The sequence below is a fragment of the Lissotriton helveticus genome, chromosome 9 (assembly GCF_964261635.1).
Source record: "Lissotriton helveticus chromosome 9, aLisHel1.1, whole genome shotgun sequence".
Lineage (NCBI taxonomy): Eukaryota > Metazoa > Chordata > Amphibia > Caudata > Salamandridae > Lissotriton > Lissotriton helveticus.
Window position 1 is genome coordinate 173,287,359 of NC_136070.1, and position 23,066 is coordinate 173,310,424.

Consider the following 23,066-nt stretch of genomic DNA (forward strand, 5'->3'; position numbering starts at 1 on the left):
TAGAGAGGTCAGAGGAGCTATAAATAAATACTGGAGTTCCCTCAGAACAGACAAGGATATCAAACTAGGTATTCAAGAGTTTGCACAAATAACTTATAGAAGACCAATGTCTCTAAAAGACAAAGTTTGCCAAACACTGGTAGCAAACAAAAAAAGAAAAGACAACCCGGTCCAGGGATTCTTTGTCTGTGGCCGCTGCAAAGCGTGTAAATTCAGTCACAGCACTAAAGAGATCAAGCTGTCTGTAATGTGTGAACCCTACAAAATCATGAAGCATGTTTCTTGTCAGACGGAATATGTGGTTTATGCGCTGAAATATCCCTGCAATACGTTTTATGTGGGAAGCACTATTAAACCAGCCAAAGACAGGGTTTTACAACACCTAAGGGCCATAAAGAATCATGATAAACAATACCCAGTGGCAAGGCACTTTGCCACTCACCACCAGAGTAACAGCAACCTTCTCTCATTTGTGGTACTAGACCAAGTACCCATGAGAGAGAGAGGTGGCAACAGATTGCAAGAACTTAGACGGTTGGAGTCTAGGTTCATAATCAAATATCATACCATGCAACCCCAAGGACATAACTGCGATGAGGCATTAGGGGTACATCTTGGATAAATAATGAATGTGGAATTTAAACCTATTTAGCCAGAGCTGCTTCAAAGAATCATTGTTTTTAATGGTATGAATGTATAAAACACATATTAGTATGACCGATAATCACTGTATTTATTTATTATTTTTTACAGGTACCGATATCATTAATTTTGGGAGAATATGAGACAGCTCAGTCAAGACAGGAAGTGTGTGGCGCGATGTATCAAGTGGCAGACTGTGAAAGGAGCAATGATCCTAGAATCAACGTATGATTTTGCTTTATTTAGTGATTGGCAAGAGCAAATTGTGTAGAATGGAACGATACACGCAAACCGCAAGGGATGCATTCGAACGTTTTGCCCACTTGGGCACAACTACACGCAAGCACATGAGTATGATGATTTATCGTTATATGACGTAATAGCGACAAATATGCTGTAAGCACAGAGACCCTGGTGCAACAGCGATAATTTTGGACTCTAAGCTCTCGTGTTTGTACTGCCTTAATATTTAATTCTGTTGCTCTACTCAGATGTCAATAATTTGTAAAGATATTAAATGTGATAACCAATATTTATTGCGAAAGGAAAAAAATACGCTAAGTATATTGCCACGTACTGCTGACAAGCACTTTTGAATCTGTCTTCACAGCTCCAGATGAGAGATGAAATGGTAGTCTGTTCATTATGTTTATTGTGTACTAAGATCACATGACACCTTTAAATACTGGATTGTAAACAGACACAATTACTCGTGAGCAAGGGAAGTGGTTCCCGAAACGCGTTGAGTGGGCTGTGAAATAAAACACCAGTTTGGAACTTATTTGCTGGCCTGGACGTCGTTCTTTAAGAATAGGGAACGAGTGTGGTGGAATTCGTTGGGAGTGGCGCTCCCATACTGGCCCGCCGCTGCAAGCGGCCACTGATGCTTCGCGCCGACAAAGTGTTGGATATATATATATATATATATATATATATATATATATATATATATATATATATATATATATATATATATATATATACACACACACACACACAATTTCCTCCTGGCTGTAGAAAGAAATGCACTGCTCACTGGACTGGTGGGCAAACAAAGGTTTATTTCCAATAAGTACATCAACGTGACAGCAAAGTCCTTTCGTGAAACCTGACGCGTTTCAGCCGTCTAGCAGCCTTGTTCACAGGTGAGTTCAGGATTGTGGTATAGTCCGCCTACTGGCACGCCTTTTGAAGACTCCCAGAGTCCAAAGTAGTCTTCCTGTACTACAATCCCCATAATGCACAGTCACTCTTTTCCGAATTTGCTTCTTAACATCTTGCAATTCGGGGAAAGGAGGAAATTGCGTTTGTGTTTTCAAGGGGCTCTCCGTCCCCTAGCACTGCTTGCCCTGTGGGATCGAGGCTCCTTCCGGAGAAAATGGAGTTGGCAATTCAGACGTTGCGTCTAAAAGGAGCCCACCCGCCTCCATGAAGCAAAATGAAAAATAAAGGTATGAGGATTTCAGCCTTGCAAATTAAAAGTGTTATGAGGCAAGGGAGTGAAACTGAGTTCGTCAGTTTCACTAAGGACAGACAGGCTCACGTGAGTTTTCTAAAGATTTACAGTTGTGTCAGCGTGGCAATACATGGAAATTTTCATGCTAAGTCACCCCGTCTAAAGGTACATCTAAACTGCAGTGTCCCTGAATATGAAATTAAAGGAAAACGAATTGCAAGATGTTAAGAAGCAAATTCGGAAAAGAGTGACTGTGCATTATGGGGATTGTAGTACAGGAAGACTACTTTGGACTCTGGGAGTCTTCAAAAGGCGTGCCAGTAGGCGGACTACGCCACAATCCTGAACTCACCTGTGAACAAGGCTGCTAGACGGCTGAAACGCGTCAGGTTTCACGAAAGGACTTTGCTGTCACGTTGCTGTACTTATTGGAAATAAACCTTCGTTTGCCTACCAGTCCAGTGAGCAGTGCATTTCTTTCTACAGCCAGGAGGAAATTGTGTTTGTGTTTTCAAGGGGCTCTCCGTCCCCTAGCACTGCCTGCCCTGTGGGATCGAGGCTCCTTCCGAAGAAAATGAAGTTGAGATATATATATATATGCGAACAAAGTCCTGTTGATGTGGCTCCCCACACACTCTCCTCCTCAGGTACAGATCTCTCGACACCAAAAAGTAATATTTCAAAGTGGTTTTATTTTTCCCTCTCCATCAGCATGACGCGTTTCGGCCGTAAAAAACGGCCTTGATCACATAGCTTCAAATGACCAATGGGGGTGTTTAAATACTGTGCTCAGTACATCAAATCAAATCATCAAATCACATGGGTAATGGACACAAAGGAAATACTCAAGTTTGAAATCACGGTGAGTGCAACAAAGTAGAACAAAATTACAAGGAACAGTTTGATAAGCTATTTACAAACTATCATTTTCCAAACAAGATCTGTAATGATATCTATATTAGAAAACTATATTTGACACAATGTGCAAATTGCAATAAAGTGCTAGTGCATTCAAAAAATTCTATTGTTGACACCTAAATCGTATCTTGGGTGACTACACATGAAATGTTATTATTAACATGTGCACTCAAGAACGAAAAAATGATATAGATCAATCTATATGTCCATGTCCAAATTATAAGGCAAACCCATAAAATTTGATGTTGTCAAAAAGTGCTAAAAAAGATGTGCAAAAATAACGCGCAATATGTACACAATGATGATTTACAATATATCATGATCATCACAATTAATTTCTAGATCCTTGTATCTGCGCGAGAATTTATAGACAAATGCACAGTCAAAACAACATATAGAGCATAATTGCTGTTGCTGAGAACCAAATAAAGCCATAGTGACTAAATGAATTATGATATTAAAATTGCCACCAGTACGATAGTACAGAAACCAAGTTAAAACAGAAGAAGCAATCATATCAAGAATAGTCAATGATGATGGACTTGGTATTTCATATACAGTTAAGATAAAAACTGAAGTCATGAGACTAACATCACAGAAGACTGAGCTGGTGGATTAGAGACATTACTTTTTTTGTTGAATTACGTGTACAGTGTGTGTAAGATTATTCAACAGTCAATAAACATCGACCATCTAAGTGAACTCATTATCACAACCTTATGGGAGCCAAATCTCAAAGGAAGACCTGTAAATCTTCCCCTCTGTTTAGCCCGTTCGGTATCCTGGTATCGAGGAGTACAATGTATTTACTCTCAAGCTGTCTTAAAAGCTTCTCTCGATCCCCACCACGGATGTTCTTCGGTATGGAATCGATCACAAAGTATGTTAAGTGATTTAAATTCTTGGCATGCACTAATATCCACGGACTCGATAATTCTCGTTTCGGTGCCTACTCGAATCACGGGTTCACACTCTGCAGCTCTGGGCATTAGCCTGCTTAATCTCCACTACGGCCCCCACGCGGCGGGATGCCTGGCTTTCACCTTGGGGATGCCCAGTACGGGTATCTCACAGGCAAAAAAGCCAGGACGGGTTCCCAAGGCAAGCGCCGAGATGCCTGCGGGTAATCGAGCGCTATATAAGAACGCATAATAATAATAATAATAATAGTTCGAAATGGCGGGCAACAGGATAAGTGGCATCCGAATTAACAATCGCCCTTAAATGCTGAAGTATTCTATTAAACACCTGCAACTTGGTGCTGCCCACGTATTTTAAACCACAAGAGCATTCCAAAACATATACCGCGTGATCGGTGCGGCAAGTGTAAAGCTCTCTGATTGGTGTTGGGATGGGATTAAATGGTGATTGGAATTCAGCAGTGTTGATCCCGAACTTGCATGCCCTGCACGAGATGCACTTATGGAAGCCTTTTTTGTTAGAAACCCACACTCTACTGTCTTTGACCTCTGGGCTAGTTCTAACTAGGGAGTCTCTCATAGATGGCCCTCTCCTGAAAATGATGGAAGGCTCTGTTGGGAGTAAAGGCGCTAAATTGATGTCAGTATGGAGTATAGGCCAATGTTTTTTAAGAATGCCCCTTATTCTCCTTTCCTCTGTGTTATAGGTGGTTATCAGACTGATGGTATTGTTATCATAGGCAGGAGGAATCTCCTCCACTGAGTTCACCACCTCTCTAGATTTAACCAGATATTCTTCTCTGTCTTTGCTGTTGGCCTTATCTTTGGCTGCCAATAGATCATTAATATGGTAGCCACGTTTCAAGAATCTCTGAATGGCCTCATTCTGACAGCTAATTAAATCAGGTTCAGAGCTACATATTCTGCGCATCCGTATGAATTCCCCATAGGGGATACTTTTTATTAGATGTTTCGGTTGAGCACGAGTGGCGTGCAAAATAGAATTGCCAGCCGTGCTCTTCCTGTGAAGTCTGGTTGCTAGGGCATTGTCTTGGACGTAGATGTCAACGTCCAAGAATTGTATATTGGTCTTACTTATTTGACAGGTGAAAGCGAGGTTTAGGGTGTTATCATTCATGGCTCTCACAAACTCTCTTGCTGACCTCTCATCTCCTTTCCACACCAAACAGATGTCATCGATGAACCTCCAGTAATGTATAATGTTACTGGTGGAGATATATATATATATATATATATATATATATACACACACATATATATATATATATATGTGTGTGTCTCTAAGCGAGCACATATGCATGTATGCATCGTCAAGGGGATATATGTAGCAGATCTAGATGTCTCCATGCAAAGGCACATGTGTGCATGTCTCTATGCAAGCACATAAACATGTATGTGTCTTCAAGCAGCCAAATATTCTATATATACAAGTCTTCATGCAAACACATACGTGTGCATGTGTCTATGCAAGCACATATGTGCTTATGTGACTTCAAGTGTGCATATATTCTTTATTTAAAATGCCCCATTGCAAAAGCATACATGTGCTTATGTGTCTATGCCAGCACATATGCATGTATGCTTCTTCAAGCGAATATACGAACATGTCTCCATGCAAAGGCACACATGTGTATGTCTCTATGCAAGTACATATGTATGTATGTGTCTTCAAGCGGCCAAATATTCTAGATATACATGTCTTCAAACAAACACATACATGTGCATGTGTCTATGCCAGCACATATGTGATATTGTGCCATCAAGTGTGCATATATTCTCTATATACATGCCACCATGCAAAAGCATACATGTGCTCATGTATCTATGGAAGCACATATGCACGATTGTCTTTTAGATGTCTCCAGGCAAACGCATGTGTGTGAATGTGTTTATGCAAGCACCTATGCATGCATGTCTTCTAGCAGATATATATATATACCAAATCTAGAGGTCTCCATGCAAATGCACATGTGTGTGCATGCGTCTATGGAAGCATGTACACATGTATGTGTCTTCAAGCAGGCATATATTCTATATATACATGTCTTCATGCAAACCCATAGGTGTGTGCATGTTTGTGGAAATACATGTGTGTGTGGGGGGGCGCTAGAGGGCGCACTGCGGAATGGCTGGCTCCTGAGGCAGCTCCGCCGGACGGGTGTCGCTAGCCACCGATACCGCAATGTAATCATGGCTGAAATACTCTGATTTTTGCCACACGGGCGTCGGAACACTAGCGGAGCAACTGGCGGCGGTCGGCAGACTCCATACGCCTCAACTCACAAAGTTACAGAACTTAGGAGATACGGCCGGGACCGAGTTCCAAGATGGCGGCGCCTGTGGAGCAACTCTGACTCTGTGTGAGGCGCCGTGGGGCGACTAGCACGGGCATACTCCGGCATCGAGATGTCCCCAGAGCACTGAGCCGCGATATGGCAGGGTGCCGCTCACACGAACGGTAACACACACCACCGGGTGAGTGTGAAACACTGTGCGTTCCACGAAGCGCTAATTGAGGCACAAGATGGCGGCTGCGCTGAAACGCATCCAAACTGAGGGCGCGAACTGTCTGCGACGAGCTTCTGCCGCTCCCTGATTGCTGAGGCTGGTCTCCGGGACCTGGACGGCAGACCCGCATCGCACTCCGGACCCCCTCAGATACTGAAAACGGCAAGTTGAAAAGATATTCCGCGGAGGATTGCATGGTGCTGGGGATGATGGGACTGGGATGCGGTTCGGCAAGACACATGTGAGAGAGTGACTGGGCATATTGACACTGATCTAATCCATTATAACTGGGGACCGACTGCCGAGCTTCAGCACTGCGCACCTTGTTGGGTGTACCTATCATCCGCCCTGGCACGTGCAAAGAGGGAGTTTGCCCTGATTCCAGACCAACGCACACAGTCATTGCGCAGTTGATGATTTGCCGAGCGATACAGCGACTATAGCGGCCATGGGGAGACAGCGCAACGCTGCTTGAGACGTGTTTGATGCAAACGCATATCACCGCGACTGCCCTCCCGCCTTTTTGAGCTACCCCCACATCTCTCCTACCGCCGGATGAGCGCAGTGACAAGACGGGGACACGCTCTCCACGCCACCCCGCGCCTTCATAGTGGCAATTCGAACTCGCCAAACAAGATGGGTAAACCCGAAAAGCAACAAACAAAACTGCAGTTTGAAGCGAGGAAACAGCAGAAGGAAGCCACCACCGTGTCTGGAACGGATGGGGACAACGACAACGAGGAGGGCGCTGGTATGGAGGGTGTGCTCCGAGCCTTACAACGCAGTCTGCAGGAAATGAACGGCAAGCTTGATACTCTGGCCCTGCGAGTAGATCATATGGCTGCAAAAATGGAGAAACACGGTGAAAGGATCGTTGAGGCGGAGAAGAGGATATCAACAGTAGAAGACACTTCCAGCACCACTACCAAGAAATGTGACAACATGGAGAAAACTTTGGAAGCGCTCCGCAGCAAGGCGGAAGATTTGGAAGCAAGGTCCAGGCGCAATAACATCCGCATAGCGGCCTGCCGGAATCGACCAACACAGGAAAAATGGAGCAGTATGTGGAAACACTCCTTAAAGATCTATTCGGAGCGGAGGAATTCTCTACGGTGTTCCTGGTGGAGCGAGCTCACAGATCCCTGGCGCCACAACCGAAACCAGGTGCTCCTCCGCGCATCATCATAGCCCGTCTACTGAACTACAGAGACAGAGATACAGTCCTACGGCGTGCTCGAGAAAAGGGAGATATCACACACCAAGGAAATAAGCTTGCATTCTACCCGGATCACACCATGGCTGTCCAACTGGCCCGCAAAGAATATCAAGCAGCGAAGAAAAAACTGCGAGATCTGGGAATAGAATACTCCATGCTATATCCAGCGAAATTGAAGGTACTGCACGCAGGACATTCAAGGGTGCTCCCCACACCGCAGGCGGCGCATGAATTCATTAAAACGCTGGGAAAACTGAGACGTGCGTCGGATCAAGACGAACAGAATGGTGATGAAGACTAAAACCACTTACTGCAGGTACTGTTGTCATGTTGCTCGCTGGGAAGGGGTGTGGGTTCACGCACACCCTCTTGACCTCGAAACTCAGAACTACGATTGAGCTTCTTTACTAACTATTTGGGTTGTATTTGGATGGGAGGTGGCCTGACCTCCAACATTATCACTTCCTGGCACTGTCTGCACTGGGAATAGTTGTGATTCCCGGTTGGCTGGATAACACATGCCTCACTAACTTCTGCACCTAATATTGAGGCCCTGCAGGCGAGTAACGGGTCAGGTGTCTGTTCTACTTTAAGCAGAATGCGAAGAGACTGCGGAGAACACCCTGACCTATAACTGCTTTATTAGATATGGTATGGGATGTGGCAGCTCCCTGAAGGAAATACTGTCTGTGATCGCAGTATGTACATTTGCTGGGTGCTGCTGTCGGTGGGTCATCGTGGTAACACTGTAACTCATGATTATAACACTCTGTGATGCAGAAATTGGCCAGTTGTGGCACGACACCCGTCCACATCCACTATGTGGATGGAGATGTGAGCACCTAGTTGACCCCCTAAAAGGGTGCTCCCCATCTTACTATTGTTTCGAATGTTGTTGTACGCAGGGATATGGCTTTGGCAGGGTTGGGTTGCTGAAGTGGGAGGGGGGAGGGTGAGGGGGTTGGGGAATGTTTTTTTTTTAGATCGCTGCACCTGAGAGGCACTGCAAACTAACTCACATAGCACCAGCACACTGGTTGATCTTCTTATACTGATCACTTTGGCACTTCACAGTTTAATTGGGACGCATCACGTGGACATGGATAGGATTTACACAGATCAATGTCAGATAACATGAGGGCAGGACTGTTGAACATTATCACCTGGAATGTTAGAGGTCTGAACAACCCCAAAAAAATCCGCCAGGTATTCACATACTTTACTAGACTCTGGATAGACATTGCCTTTCTACAAGAGACGCATATTGCTCCCACAGCAACTACTACATTAGGCAAACGATGGGCTGAGGCAGTATACACCTCCAATTACTCTTCCTATGCTCGGGGAGTTGGTATATTAATACGCAAGGGGGTTAATTTTCAGGTCTCCAAGGTATTGAAAGACGCGGAAGGCAGGTATATCATAGTGATTGGCCAACTTCGAAACCAAAAGATAGCGCTTATAAACACGTATGGCCCAAACGTAGATGATCCGGGATTCTTTACTAAACTTTGGCAAGTTATCACGGATGTCCAAGTGGGAAACCTTCTATGGGGGGAGATTTCAACATAGCATTAACAGATGGTTTAGACCGCTCCCCAAACACGATGGAGCCCCACAGAAAAGCACTGGCGGAATTGCAGGATATCATTACGGATTTACGGCTTACTGATCTTTGGAGGACAAGATTCCCGGGCCAACTAGAACCCACACACATCACCACAGCGCACAATAGCTGGTCGAGGATAGGCTATTGGTTGGGAACTAGTGAGATCTCGCTGTGGACCTCTTCTATCAAACACCTACCGCGCACATTATCTGACCATTGTCCGGTGCTTATATCCCTAGAATTGCCGCACTATAGCCCTCCCCCATTTGCCTGGAGATTCAATGCCACTGCACTTCTCGATTCTATGTTCACGGACACTATTCACAAAGCGATTGTGGAATATTTTGAGATTAATGCACCAACTACAGAAGATAACGGATTACTGTGGGAGGCTATCAAGGCAACGATACGGGGTAGGTGCATCAACACCAATGCTGGTATCCTCAAAGACATCAGACGGCAGTTGCAAATCAGGGAAAACAAACTGGGTGATCTGGAGAAACGCTATGCACACACGAGAGACACTACACTATTGGCGGAAATCAAATTGACCTTGTCGGAACATCAGGGTTATGCCACTGACGAATTGAAATATGTTTCAAAAAGAGGAGTGGCAAGGGCCTATGGAGAGGGTGGTAGACCTGGAAGGGCGCTAGCTCAGAAGATATGTACTGGTCACGCCCCGCAACACATAAATGTGATACAAGACTCTGCAGGTGTGGCACAATATGGTATAGAGAACATACTGAATGAATTTCGGTGGACATATGGCCAACTGTACACCTCCCACCTGAACGTATCATCCACCGACATTCTAGGCTACATGGAGGATGTGGAGTTGGCGTGGCTATCGAATGCTCATAGAGCGTACTTGGCCCGTCCCATAACTGTTGAAGAAATCACTGACACGATTAAAGCCCTCCCTAATGGGAAAGCACCAGGCCCGGATGGCTTTACGGGCGAATTTTATAAAGCGTTTGCTGATTTACTGGCACCACACTTGGTCAGAATGTATGGTGAGGCACATGAAAGGCAGTCGCTCCCAGAATCATTACGGGAAGCTATGTTAATTACATTATTGAAACCTGGGAAAGATCATGAACAATGTGATTCCTACAGACCGTTATCCCTCATAAACGTCGACACTAAAATAATAGCAAGTGCACTAGCGGCACGGCTCAAACCCCTGATGCCATTACTAATTAGACCAGATCAATCGGGCTTTATAACAGACAGGTCCACGACACACAACACACGTACCCTATTCGCGCTCTCGCATTATTTAACACCTGAAACCAAAGCAGCGGCAGTCTTACTGGACGCCGCTAAAGCGTTTGACACGATAGAATGGACATACTTACATACAGTACTTCAGCGCATGGGCTTCCCACCAATATTTACGCAATGGATCAGAATGCTTTATACAAACCTTACGGCCCGCATAAAAGTGAACGGATATGTATCAGAACCGATCACAATCAACAGAGGTACTAGGCAGGGATGCCCCTTGTCACCATTGTTATTCGCACTGGTGCTGGAGCCACTTGCGTGCAAAATTAGACAGCATCACCATTATTCTGCTATCCAACTTCCTACACGGCCATTACACATCTCCTTATATGCAGATGATATGGTGCTATATGTAAAAAACCCAGCTGAGAACCTTAATCCCCTACTTCGGGAATATATTAAATTTGGACAGCACTCGGGCTTGCAGATTAACTGGTCAAAATCGCAAATATTGGCACTGACAGACAGCACTACACAATTCCCGTTAGATTACCCATTGGAATGGCGAGACGACCCCACCCGCTATTTGGGCATATGGTATCACAGAGATCCGGAAATAGTGATACGTACTAATTATGGAAGGGTTATGCTAGACCTGGAGGAGAAAATAGGCAGATGGAATAAGTTGCCACTCTCGCTAGCAGATAGAGCTGCCATACTGAAGATGGTGCTACTGCCTAAATTTCTGTATCTTTTTAACAATATTCCTATTAGGCCTCCGATGGCGGTGTTTCGCAATATAACTAAGCTGGTGCTCAGTCTTCTCTGGGCCGGTAAACAAGCAAGATTGGAGTTACAGACACTCACACTGCCCTATTCGAAGGGCGGGTTCAGGGTACCGGACTTATATCTTTATTATTTAAGTGCACAAGCGCAATTTGCGCATTACTGGTATCATGAGGTCCCCTTTATGTCGCATGTGGCAGTGGAGACAGGAGATGCTCAGCCCATTCCCCTGACAGCCATCCTCCCACACAAAAGACCACCATTGCACTCCCGAGATATAAACACAATTGACGCGACTAACATGGCATGGTATTTGATGGGCAAGAAGGCAGGAAAGCTACCACTGTATGCACCGGATCTGCCGCTGGCACACCACCCAGGGCTTTCGGTCACACAGGAGGACGTGGGCATGAGTCTGCTGAGACAAGCAGGTATAGATAGGATGGGGGACCTGTACGACGAAGGCGCCTTTAGGTCCTTGGGTGAGCTGACTTATATAAGCAACCCCACACTGTTATTTAGTTTCACTTACTACAGGCTACAACGGGCAATGAAAGAACTGTACAAGACATACCATACTGAACCCCCGCAAATGACCTCACTCCAGTATGTCATTACGGCACCTACGGCAGCTCACATGGTCTCTAGATTATACACCAGACTACAGGAGGATATAGCAGGAAACACTGAGAAAATGAGACAAAAATGGAATGACACGACTTCTGAACAGATCACCATAGATGAATGGACGGGAACATGTATGTTGACTGACATGCTGACCCCAAACGGGAATTTACGAATAATTCATTATAAGTACTTACATCAAATGTATTACACGCCGCATAGGCTATATAAATATGGTCTGACTCCTGACTCTAGATGTAAACGGTGCAAAGCGGAGGGGGCTGATTTCATACACCTTGCATGGCACTGCCCGAAAATAGCAGACTAGTGGGTTCAAGTAACGGGGGCACTAAGCGTTATGTTAGCCACACCCATTGATTGTACAATACGCACATGCTTACTGGGATTGGTCCCGCAGCTCAAGGCCCAGAAAAAGAAATTATGTGTGATCGCACTATTAATAGCGAAGAGGAGGATATCTATTAACTGGAATAGCTCGAGATGGCCAACGCTGAGACATTGGTTGGAAGACCTAACTTATTGCAGGGACACATTGGCAACATATGAAGAAGAATTGCCGGCTAGGTCTAGGCCCAAAGACTATTGGTCCTATCTAGTTGAATACCTGCAAGAGACACAGCTATCAGGTCCCGAATAAAGTGATACACACATGTAACACTAACTACATGATCGAGACGCAGTGGTGTATTTTTAATTCTCTTTCCATTTTATTGCTAATTAGCTGTATGGGGGGGAGGGAGAGTGCTGTGGAGCAGTGATCAATGTTATGATATAGGTTGGTTTTTTTTTGTAACAGGTTACGAGTTTCCTACTAATGAAAATTAGTTCTACCACTGGACAGTCATGTTTATTTGCTACACAAGTGTGTTATATCTGCTACTGATGTGTTCAAATTGCCGCCGGACCCTCGGGTTGCCGGTATGAAGGCTGTGTTACTGTCTAACGATCAATATATACACGTGTAAATGGAGGAAATGCCGCCGGCCCCAGGGTTGTAGGCGTGGAACTGTGACACTTGTGTACGAGTGAATAAAGATGGTTGAACTCAAAAAAAAAAATACATGTGTGTGTGTGTCGGAATGCGCATGCATGTGTCAAAACAACCCTTTTGAGGAGTCCTTTCTTCTTTGCCCCCTCCTGTACTGTCCCCCGCCCCGCTCTTTTGTACAGTGCTCCTTTGCTTCACAGCTAGGTTTGCTTTCTAAAAATGCACATACATGCACAAATATTTGGGTTCCGATGCAACATGGCACAATTCACGCAGAGAACAAGGTCATTTCTGAAAATATCTCCCCCGTTGCACAAGGCACATTGACCTAGCAAAGGTCGCGCATTGACCGTGCTCATACGATGAAGGTTCGGGCAGCAGCGATTGCCTGTCTCTAGTTCCTTTTTTTCTGCAAAACATTGTTTAAATAGCGGAGAAGCTAATCAATGTTGTGCAACACTGAGGGAGACAGAAGTCTGGCAGGCCAAAGAGCAACATGAACAACTCGGTTGAACTTCCTGACTTCACAAATTAAAAGGCACAATCCAGAAGGAGCTGGATCTAGGCCCAGCTCTCCCTTCCAGCTGCATTGCTCTCTCCTGCTTTTGCCTTGCCTCGTTTACTGCTTTCATCTTCCTTTCCGCCCCGTTTCGCGGAGTGCTTTCTCCTGCTTTTTGCCTAGTTTTTACTGCTTTCTCCTTCCTTTCCCCTAGCAGCAGCCCCTCCGCAATGGCGGAGGAGCGCCGCCCCACCTTCCAGCAGCCGGAAAAAATAAATTGCTAATAAACTCTTGTCTATTATCGTTTTATTTTTCTCTCGGAGCCGAGCCTTGGGGGCGGGACCAGGGTGGTGACAGGTAGAGGGGGAGTAGTAGGTGCACTGCCTTCACTACACATGTGGGTTAGGCCGGCCGTCTAAGGCAAGTGCCAATTGCAAGATTTTATAAAACCTTTGTGGCCCCACTACAGAACACTGGTGCACAAAAGGACAAATCAATGTGTATAACGTTTCAGGCAATGGACTAGAATCTATTTGCACAAGTAAAGGACATGTGCACATTCGCTAGTGTGCAGTCCACTGAGCTGTGCAATTGTTCGATTTTAAAAGAACGGTGCAGCTGCTTTCTCCGAGGGAGGCAGATGTTGATTTCTTGGCAATGCATGACTCAACAGTGCACATCATTTATGTTGTATGTGATAATCTTAAACCATGTGTAACTTCAGATTAACAATGTCTGCACTTGCTGTCATCTCCAAGTCAAGGCCTTATGGGTGTCTTAATTTAAAGGATTAGCACCAAAAGACGTTTGTGCACAGCCAACAATAATACAATCGCATAATGAAGTTGACACAATGCGTGATCTTGTGCATGCAGACCCCAGTGCAGAGTTTAAGGCTTGCCTTGAGAACAGCACAATACATTGCCTTTCTCAATCAAAAAGTCATAACACTTCAACAGAGTTTCAGTAAATATATTGCACAACTACCCACAAAATTACAACAAAAAAATGATTAGTAATCACATAGGCAGAACTGAATGCATTTACCAATGCTTGTTCTGAGTGCTTTCTCTTTTTGACTCTTTCTCCATCCCTCGTTTCTCTGAGTGCTTTCTCCTGGGATTTTACAAATTTTTACTGCTTTCTCCTTCCCCCGTTTCTCTAAGTGCTTTCTACTGCTTTCCCCCACTTTTTTACTGCTTATCCTTTCTTTCCCCTGTTTTCAGAGTGCTTTCTCCTGCTTTTTGAATCATTTTTCACTGTTTTCCCGTGTTTTTCCCATTTTCGCTCCCGCCTGCCGCCTGTTTTCCCACCTCCCCTTCCTCCTCCCAGGACCTTCTTAACCCCTTCGACGCTGATGACGAGCTGGGCTCGTCATGAGGTAGCCTCCTCGCACGCTCATGACGAGCCCAGCTCGTCACGTAACATGCGCTTTTGAAAATCTCAGCGTACGGGCGGAATTCTGCCCGCACGCATGCGGAGGCCGCCATGCAGCTCCCATTGAGCAGGCTCCAGGCCCTGCTCTCCAGTGCTGCTGCATCGCTCTCTCCTGCTTTTGCCTCATTTTACTGCTTTCTCTTCCTTTCCCCCTGTAACGGAGTGCTTTCTCCTGCTTTTTGCCTCGTTTTACTGGTTTCTCCTTCCTTCCCCCCCTTTTTCTACATTCTTTTTCCTGCTGTTTGCCTCGTTTTTACTGAATGAATGAATAAGTAGTTTATTAGTCAATTAAAACCATAAACATTACAAAACCCCTACAATGTAAAATATTTACCTACATCGGTATAAAAACATTTCAACCATCAGCAGCAAACCGTTTCATATCTTAATAATCAATTTGATTATTTGCATCCCCTCATAATCATAATCACAAATCAGAGTATGCACCAAAATGCTCATTTTGGGATGGTTCAGAAAGCGAGTAGTCCACCATACCTGCCTACAATCTAAAAGAAGTTATCGATCATAGACCAACTTTTACATATCTTACTTAAGGCGCAAGCATGTAAAATGCCTATACATATAGTGAGACACAATTAAATTGTCAATACACAAGTTGGAATCGAGAGCATAGGACAATTTAATAGTAGTCATACAAATAATATAGCAGGTTGTTGATTTACAAATAAAGTGTCAATTTGCAAAAAATAATACCATAAAAAAAAACAGTATGCAAATTGGGGGGGCGGGTGCTAAGAGTGGCTATGCGTTAAGCAAATGTTCATGTGGTATGTTCATGTGGTTTGACGGAATAGGGAAAGATTATGACTTCCCATAACCAAACTTAAGCTCCTAATATGATTTTAAAAATAATTTGAAATTGCACTATTCTGATGTTCAGCATAGTGTTTCTTGGGTCCAAAGCCTCGTTTTTTACTGCTTTCTCCTTCCTGATCAACCTCCATGCAGCAGCAAACAGCTCCAGCGCCTCGAAACCCTCACAGGTGATTTGCCGTTCTTTACAAATGTTTGACTGACCAGTAATGCTTTGCGGCAACTCTAGAGTAACAAAGGACTGCACAATAATCAATACAGTTAATAGCGTTTGTGCCATTGGAACCTATTGCATACTTCCTATTTTCTTTTAAAAAGTATCAGACCTGCCTGCACGCACTTTGGTGAGGTGATAAAAATGTAACGCAAATCTCAATAATAAGTGCCCAGTTCTAGAACTCAACAAAGACGATTTTTCAATGCTTGTCAGATACTGTAATATATTTCAGATGTTTCATTTTGAGGTAGAATTGTAAATTTAAAAAAGTCCCTATTAATATGAAAACGTTTTTGTTTTTTTATGCATCATAGCGCTGACCATTTCCTTGGCCTCTGGTCGCTGTAGGTTTTCATGGGCAGAGGATGCCCTCAAGAACGCCTCCAGCAAACACCACCAGCTGATCCACACCACCAAGAAGTCAGCATTCAAGGACCGACTAGACAACAACGCACACAACAGCAAGGAACTCTTCAACATCGTCAAAGAGCTCTCCAACCCTAGCGCCGGAAACAACAACATCACTCCCTCACAAGACCTCTGCGACTCTCTCGCCTCGTTCTTCCACAGCAAGATCGCAGACATCCACAACAGCTTCGGCGAACAGTCCACGCATCCAACCACAGAACCAACGCCCCCTACCACCAACCCTCCGCGCCTGGACCCCAGTCAGCACCGAAGACACCATCCACACGATGAACACCATCCACTCCGGATCACCAACCGACCCATGCCCCCATCACATCTTCAAAAAAAGGCCGACTCCGTCATCGCACCCCAACTCCGGGACATCATCAACTGCTCCTTCAGCACCGCCACCTTCCCGGAGAGCTGGAAGCATGCCGAACTCAGTGCCCTCCTGAAGAAACCATCAGCAGACCCCACCGACCTCAAGAACTACCGCCCCATCTCGCTCCTCCCGTTCCCTGCCAAAGTCATCGAGAAGACCGTCAACAGACAGCTTGCCGCCTTCCTCAAAACGAACGGATCCCTCGACCACTCACAGTCCGGCTTCCGAGCCAACCACAGCACCGAGACCGCCCTCATCGCTGCCACTGACGACATCCGCACCCTGCTCGACAACGGGGAAACAGCGGCCCTCATCCTCCTGGACCTCTCCGCAGCGTTCGATACTGTCTGCCACCGCTCCCTAATACAACGCCTCAGCAACATCGGTATCCAAGAGAAGGTACTGGAGTGGATCATCTCGTTCCTCGCCGGAAGAACCCAGAGAGTCCGCCTCCCCCCGTTCAGATCCGAGGCCACCAAAGTCATCTGCGGCGTACCACAAGGATCATAACTCAGCCCCACCCTCTTCAACGTCTACATGAGCCCCCTCGCAGCCATCGCACGCCAACACAACCTCAACATCATCTCCTACGCCGACGACACCCAGCTGATCCTCTCCCTCACCAACGACCCTGCTACCGCCAGAACCAACCTTCACAAAGGGATGAAAGAAGTAGCCGAGTGGATGAAGAACAGCCGCCTGAAACTGAACTCAGACAAGACGGAAGTCCTCATCCTTGGATCATCACCCTCTGCCTGGGACTACTCCTGGTGGCCCCCGGCCCTAGGCAGCGCTCCCAAACCAACGGACCATGCACGTAACCTGGGCTTCATCCTGGACTCCTCCCTCTCGATGAGCAGACAAGTCAACGCCGTCTCATCACCGTGTTTCAACATCCTACGCATGCTCCGAAAGATCTTCCGCTGGATCCCCACCGAAACCAGGAAGACGGTCACCCAAGCACTCGTCACCAGCCGTCTGGACTACGGAAACACCCTCTACACCGGAACCACAGCCAAACTGCAGAAAAGACTCCAACGCATCCAGAACGCCTCCGCACGACTCATCCTGGACATCCCCCGACACAGCCACATCTCCGGACACCTGAGAGACCTACACTGGCTCCCCGTCAGCAAGAGAATCACGTTCCGCCTCCTCACCCACGCACACAAGGCCCTCCACGACCTGGGCCCCAGGTACCTCAACAACCGCCTGGCCTTCTACACTCCCACCCGCCAACTACGATCGACCAGCCACGCCCTCGCCGCGGTTCCACGCATTCGAAGAGCCACCATTGGAGGAAGATCCTTCTCCTACCTGGCAGCCAAGACTTGGAACTCCCTCCCCATCCACCTCAGTCGTACCCAAGACCACCTCTCTTTCAGGAAGCAACTCAAGACCTGGCTGTTCGTGCAGTAGCGGATCCCCCTCCCCCAAGCGCCTTGAGACCCCCTGGGTGAGTAGCGCGCTATACAAATTTCTTGATTGATTGATTGATTGATTGATTGGGGATTTAGCTGCCAGAAGATATCACTCGGGGATCTGGAAGAGAGAAATCATGTGGTAGTAGGAAAATCAGGGTGGGCGGAGCGGACTCTGGCCTAAGTGTGGGTAATGTGATGCATAGGGGGGCCTATTCCTACGGTGTTCAAGTATGTCTAGGGACTCAATCAGCGAAGGAGAAATACAGGGGAAGGAGGAGATGTAGGTGGATTACCAGCGAAGGGTCTCTCACCTGAAGGGTTATAGATAGATGAGTGGTTGTTTGAAGAAGTGGAGAGCGGGACTTTGGAACCATACAATCCAATGCTTGATTTGACACTTTGGTGAGGGGTGATCCCAGCAGGGAGCTATGGAAAGGGCGTTTGGTTGAGGGAGCTCGGGTCTTAGTCCTTCATCTACCCGGCATCAATTACAGCAGTTTTGTCTTGCAGGACCATGATCTTATGATCTTCCAAAAGACATTACACAAATCAGGCATCTGATTCCTTTCCAGCAGTCCCAGTTCAGTTGTACGTTTCGTGTATATTGCTATTTCTATAGCAGACCTGGCAGTAGAGCAACGCAACACTGACTGAAGTTGAGGTCTTACATTTATAATGGGAAGCGTGGCTGTGATGTTGACAAGTGCACTTACCTTTATTCTGAAGCGACTGCTCTGATCAGTGACCTCCACAACCTCAATCACTGGCTGTGTTTCAGATACAGAGCGCCCAGGAGGAAGAGGGTTAACAACGTCGTCCAGGAAGTGATCAACATTTTCTTCAGTGACAAACAGCCAGTCCTAACAAATAAAACAGACCCATTATCACATGTTTGCAATGCTCTTTCAAGAAGGTTAAACTGTCCTCTGAACTATGGCAATTACTCATTTTAATATCCCACGACTTGCACTGATGTTTACACTAAACATCCGCTCCTCTATCGGTGTTGTTTTCAACATAAATAAAACAAGCATTTGCAATGCAAAAGGTCTAGCCTTTGGGAAAGTTAGAGCTATTGGCTGTGTAAATGTCAATGTCTTTCACCTATGTGTTTTGTTTTGGTGTGTAGTGAATGTATGTGGTGTGGAGTGCAATTATGGGGGTTGTCTAGGAATTTATAGTTGAGGAATTGGGTGGGGTGGAATGAGTGGTGTGGAGGGTATTTGTGCAGTGGAATTATGTGGCATGGTGAATAGATAGGGTTGGGAGCTGCACAGAACAGATAGAAAGGAAGATAGGGAGGGATAGATAGTTTGTGCAGTAATTGGTGAATGAACTCCAGACAGAGGAGCAGAAGGAGTGTGCGAGGAAGAGAGAAAGGGGAGAGAAGGCCACAGATGCATTAAGAGGGAGGACCTGTGTCCCTTAAGAAGAGGAGGAGAGCATGGGTTTGAGGGACAGAAACCTTGATAATGCACGGGAACGAAACTGTGCTTAGTATGTGTTAGCAGGCAGTATAGACCAGAGAGTGTGAGGGAAGGACGAGAGGGGGCAGTGGGATTGTGTCATAGGCTCGCACAAAAAATGCACGGGTGCAGAATGATGAATTATTCCCAATGCCCCTCTCCAACGCACTCTGTCATAAAAAAATATATATATATGTAGAGAGAGAGAGCGAAAGAGAGTGACAGAAGAACTGAAAGTGGGAAAGGCGGGTTCCTATCCTTCCTTTTTCTCCAGAAATCCCCAATTATCAATGTTTTTTAACCCGTTTGCCGCGGCCGCGATTCCGCAGCAATGAGGCACATCCGCAAAACGGGCGGGGCTGCGTCAGCCTTTGGACGTGCGCAGCACTACGAAGGTAGTGCTCGCGACGGCCGATGGCAGCACTTAAGAGGTTAAAATATATTTTGGCAATTACTTCAATGGAGTGTAGGAATGGAAACAACTGTCAGAGAAAAGAAAAATGTGTGCATGCAGCTTTAACACTTTTATATTTTGTGTGTGAGTATTTTATGAGACAATATAGTGATAATAAACATTACTACTTTAAACATACCTCAATAGACTATGACTATTGCCACTCTTCTTTTACACTACTGTAGCGAGATGGTTCTGGTAGTGATATTCATGTTCTAGTTAGTCTTCCAAGTGACCAACATGTTTGTCTTTTTTAAGATGGAAGATATTTTGTTAAAATTTACCTTTAATGGCTTGGACGGCAATGGGGACGGGTGCCTAGGTCCGATACCTCCTCCACCCGAGGCGAAAGAACGGCGAATTGTTTAGCGAAACGAGCTCCATTCGTAACCAGAAACGGATATTGGGACATCGGAACACCGGGTGCGTGCACTGAGTGCTAGGAACCCCCCAGGAAGCAACTAAAAACAAGCATTTGCAATGCAATAGGTCTCGCATTTACGTGAGTTTAAGCTATTGGCATTATAAATGACAATGCCTATTATTTAAGTTTTAAAAACGAAAACAAAACTAAAAGGCATTGTTATTTGCAATGTGAATAGCTCAAACTCACGTAAATGAGGGCACCTATTGCATTGCAAATTCTTGTTTGTAAATATGCCCCTTAGCTCTGTGGATTCCTCGGACAGCTTGGGAGACTGGAACTGTTCCAAATGCTAAGAGCGTCGCAATAAATTATCTGCCAGGTAAACGTTAGTAAAAATAAAGAATTATATTCAAGAATTCTGCTCGAGACAGCGAGGTTCTGAAAATTACAAATTCAACTCCAGGGATAGAAAGATCTGCGCCATTCTTGTTTCCAAGGAGTTGCCAGAAACAGATTTATCCTACGGAACGTGTATTAAGTAAGGGCCCTTGTGTGTGTACTTGCTAGAAATCTGAAGGAGAGCTTCTTACATAACCGAGGGCAGGACGAGAGAGGTGGTGGGGGGGGGGGGGGGGGGGGGAGAAGACGGACAGAAGGAGAGAGACCGACATACGAGGAGAGAAGAGGGGAATCTTGAGGGAGAGAAAAAAGAAGGGACAGAGTGGGGGAAGAATCAGAGCAGCTAGTAAGTTGTATAAATATGAGAGCGAGAGAGAACGAGGGTGAACTATAGAAAGAAAGAGGGCTGACAGACAGATATAGTCAGAAAACGAGATTACGAGTGAAAGGGAGAGAGAGATAATGAGTGAATGGGAGAGAAGGGAAAATGTATAGAAAGAACATTACTAATAGTCTTAAATAAAACTGAAGTCCCTAAAATAGATTCAGGTCAGGGCCTCACAGTGCTTGCGCGTGCGCGCCTTAGAGCTTCACTGTATGTCCAGCCCCACCCCATGAGCACAGGCACATATAAGAGTTACACGTATAAGGCTGGCAGGGTCTACTCCTGCACATTTTATCATGTGACTGAACTCCAAGGGTGACCTGTCAGTCAAACAGTGGTTAGAGGATTACCCAGGCGCTCTCTGACCACATGCAGAGACCCGGACAATATCAATGAGGATTCTCTGGGGAAACCCAGCAGCTCAACAGACCTCACTACCAAAAAACGTAGAGAACATCTAATTACAGCGATAAACTCCACCAATACTATCGAAAAGAGAGAAAACAGAAATAAATGCTCTCAGTTGTCTACAGGCTTGAATGATGAAAGGAGACTGGTGAGAGCTCTGGAACACAAGGTAAAACAAGCACGTGAGTGGTGCGTGCGTGGGCGCTAAAAGTAAAACAAACGAGTGTCTGGTCACCCCCAAAGCAATGCCGAATATTGGGAATACTCACTGTTACCTGGCAGCGTAGACTGCCTCTGTGCTCACACAAAGCGATACACGAGCGCAGGCGGGCTCGCGGCCCTTGTCCTTCTACTTCCATGGCCCTGGTCTGCCCCCTGTCCTCGGGCTCGGGTCGTGCGCAGCTGATATTAGACCCGGGTCCTTGTCCGTGCTCTCTTTCTGTGGCGGGCGGGCACGCGCGCGCTCGCTCAGTGCGTAAGAGGGGCGCACTGGGCCTTGTTCTCTCACGCATCTGTATAGGAGGCCGAAAGGGGGCACGCGCCGGCAGTCAGACAGACGGACGGACCAAGCGCCATGGAGCCGCCGCTGCTGCTCGCCGCCTGCCTCCTGCTGCTCGGTGGGGCCCGCGCCGACCTCTCAGGTGAGTGCGAGGAAAGAGGGGGGGGACATCTCACCCTTGGGGGGTGGAGGCGGCGGCGGGGGGGGGAGTTGGTGTCTGTATGTGTGCATGTGTGTGTGTGTGTATGTGCGCTCGTGTGCCCGTGTGTGTGTCTGTGTGTGTGCTTGTGCGAAAAGCAGGGGCTGTGTGTGTGTATGCATGAGGCGTCCAAGGAGAGAAAGAAGAGACAGGAGAGGGTGAGCGCGCGACCTGATCCCATTGCGGCCGGCTGCGTGCGCGTAACAGCCTCTTGTCCGCTCTGCCTACTCCTTGAAAGTAAAACGCGTGAAACGATTACAAAAGACTCGCTCTGCGACTGCAGGCCTTTGGCCTGCAAATCGCAGTGCGAGACCTAAAAAGAGAATCCCAGCACTTTCCCCTGGAAAGGGAAGAAGCAGAGGAGGCTGCAAAATGGCGCCCGCCAATACTGCCTGAGATCAGCGCAGTCGATTCTGAGACGCAGGTCGCTGAAGCGTGCAGAGGAGCCCCACAGACACCCTCCCGCCATGTCAAGCCCCAATAAAACGTCAAGTAAGTGACAACGGGAGTTAGGCGGGGGGGGGGGTCGACGGCACCTCAACTGCACGAACAAGTAAACAAAACTGATAACGTGCAGACACCACCATACACCGTGCCCGCAACAGCCCCACCACCAGAACACTAGCCAGAGGGGAGCCGAGTGCTAACCATTGGCAGAGAAGTGGAAAAAGGGCCCAAAGCGAGCGTAATAACGGAGGGAAGAACCGTTAGAAGCCGTCCCATCACGGCCAAGCCGAAACCGAAGGCGT

General features: G+C 46.4%; 1 protein-coding gene across 1 annotated transcript in view; it reads right to left on the minus strand.

The window, feature by feature from the left end:
- The window catches only part of DNAAF2 (dynein axonemal assembly factor 2), a 163,246-nt gene that overhangs the window by 62,588 nt on the left and 77,592 nt on the right, over positions 1 to 23,066 (minus strand). The window contains exon 2 of the mRNA XM_078659703.1: positions 18,854 to 19,000. Coding sequence (XP_078515829.1) covers positions 18,854 to 19,000 — 147 coding nt within the window. The remainder of the gene's footprint in view (positions 1 to 18,853; positions 19,001 to 23,066) is intronic.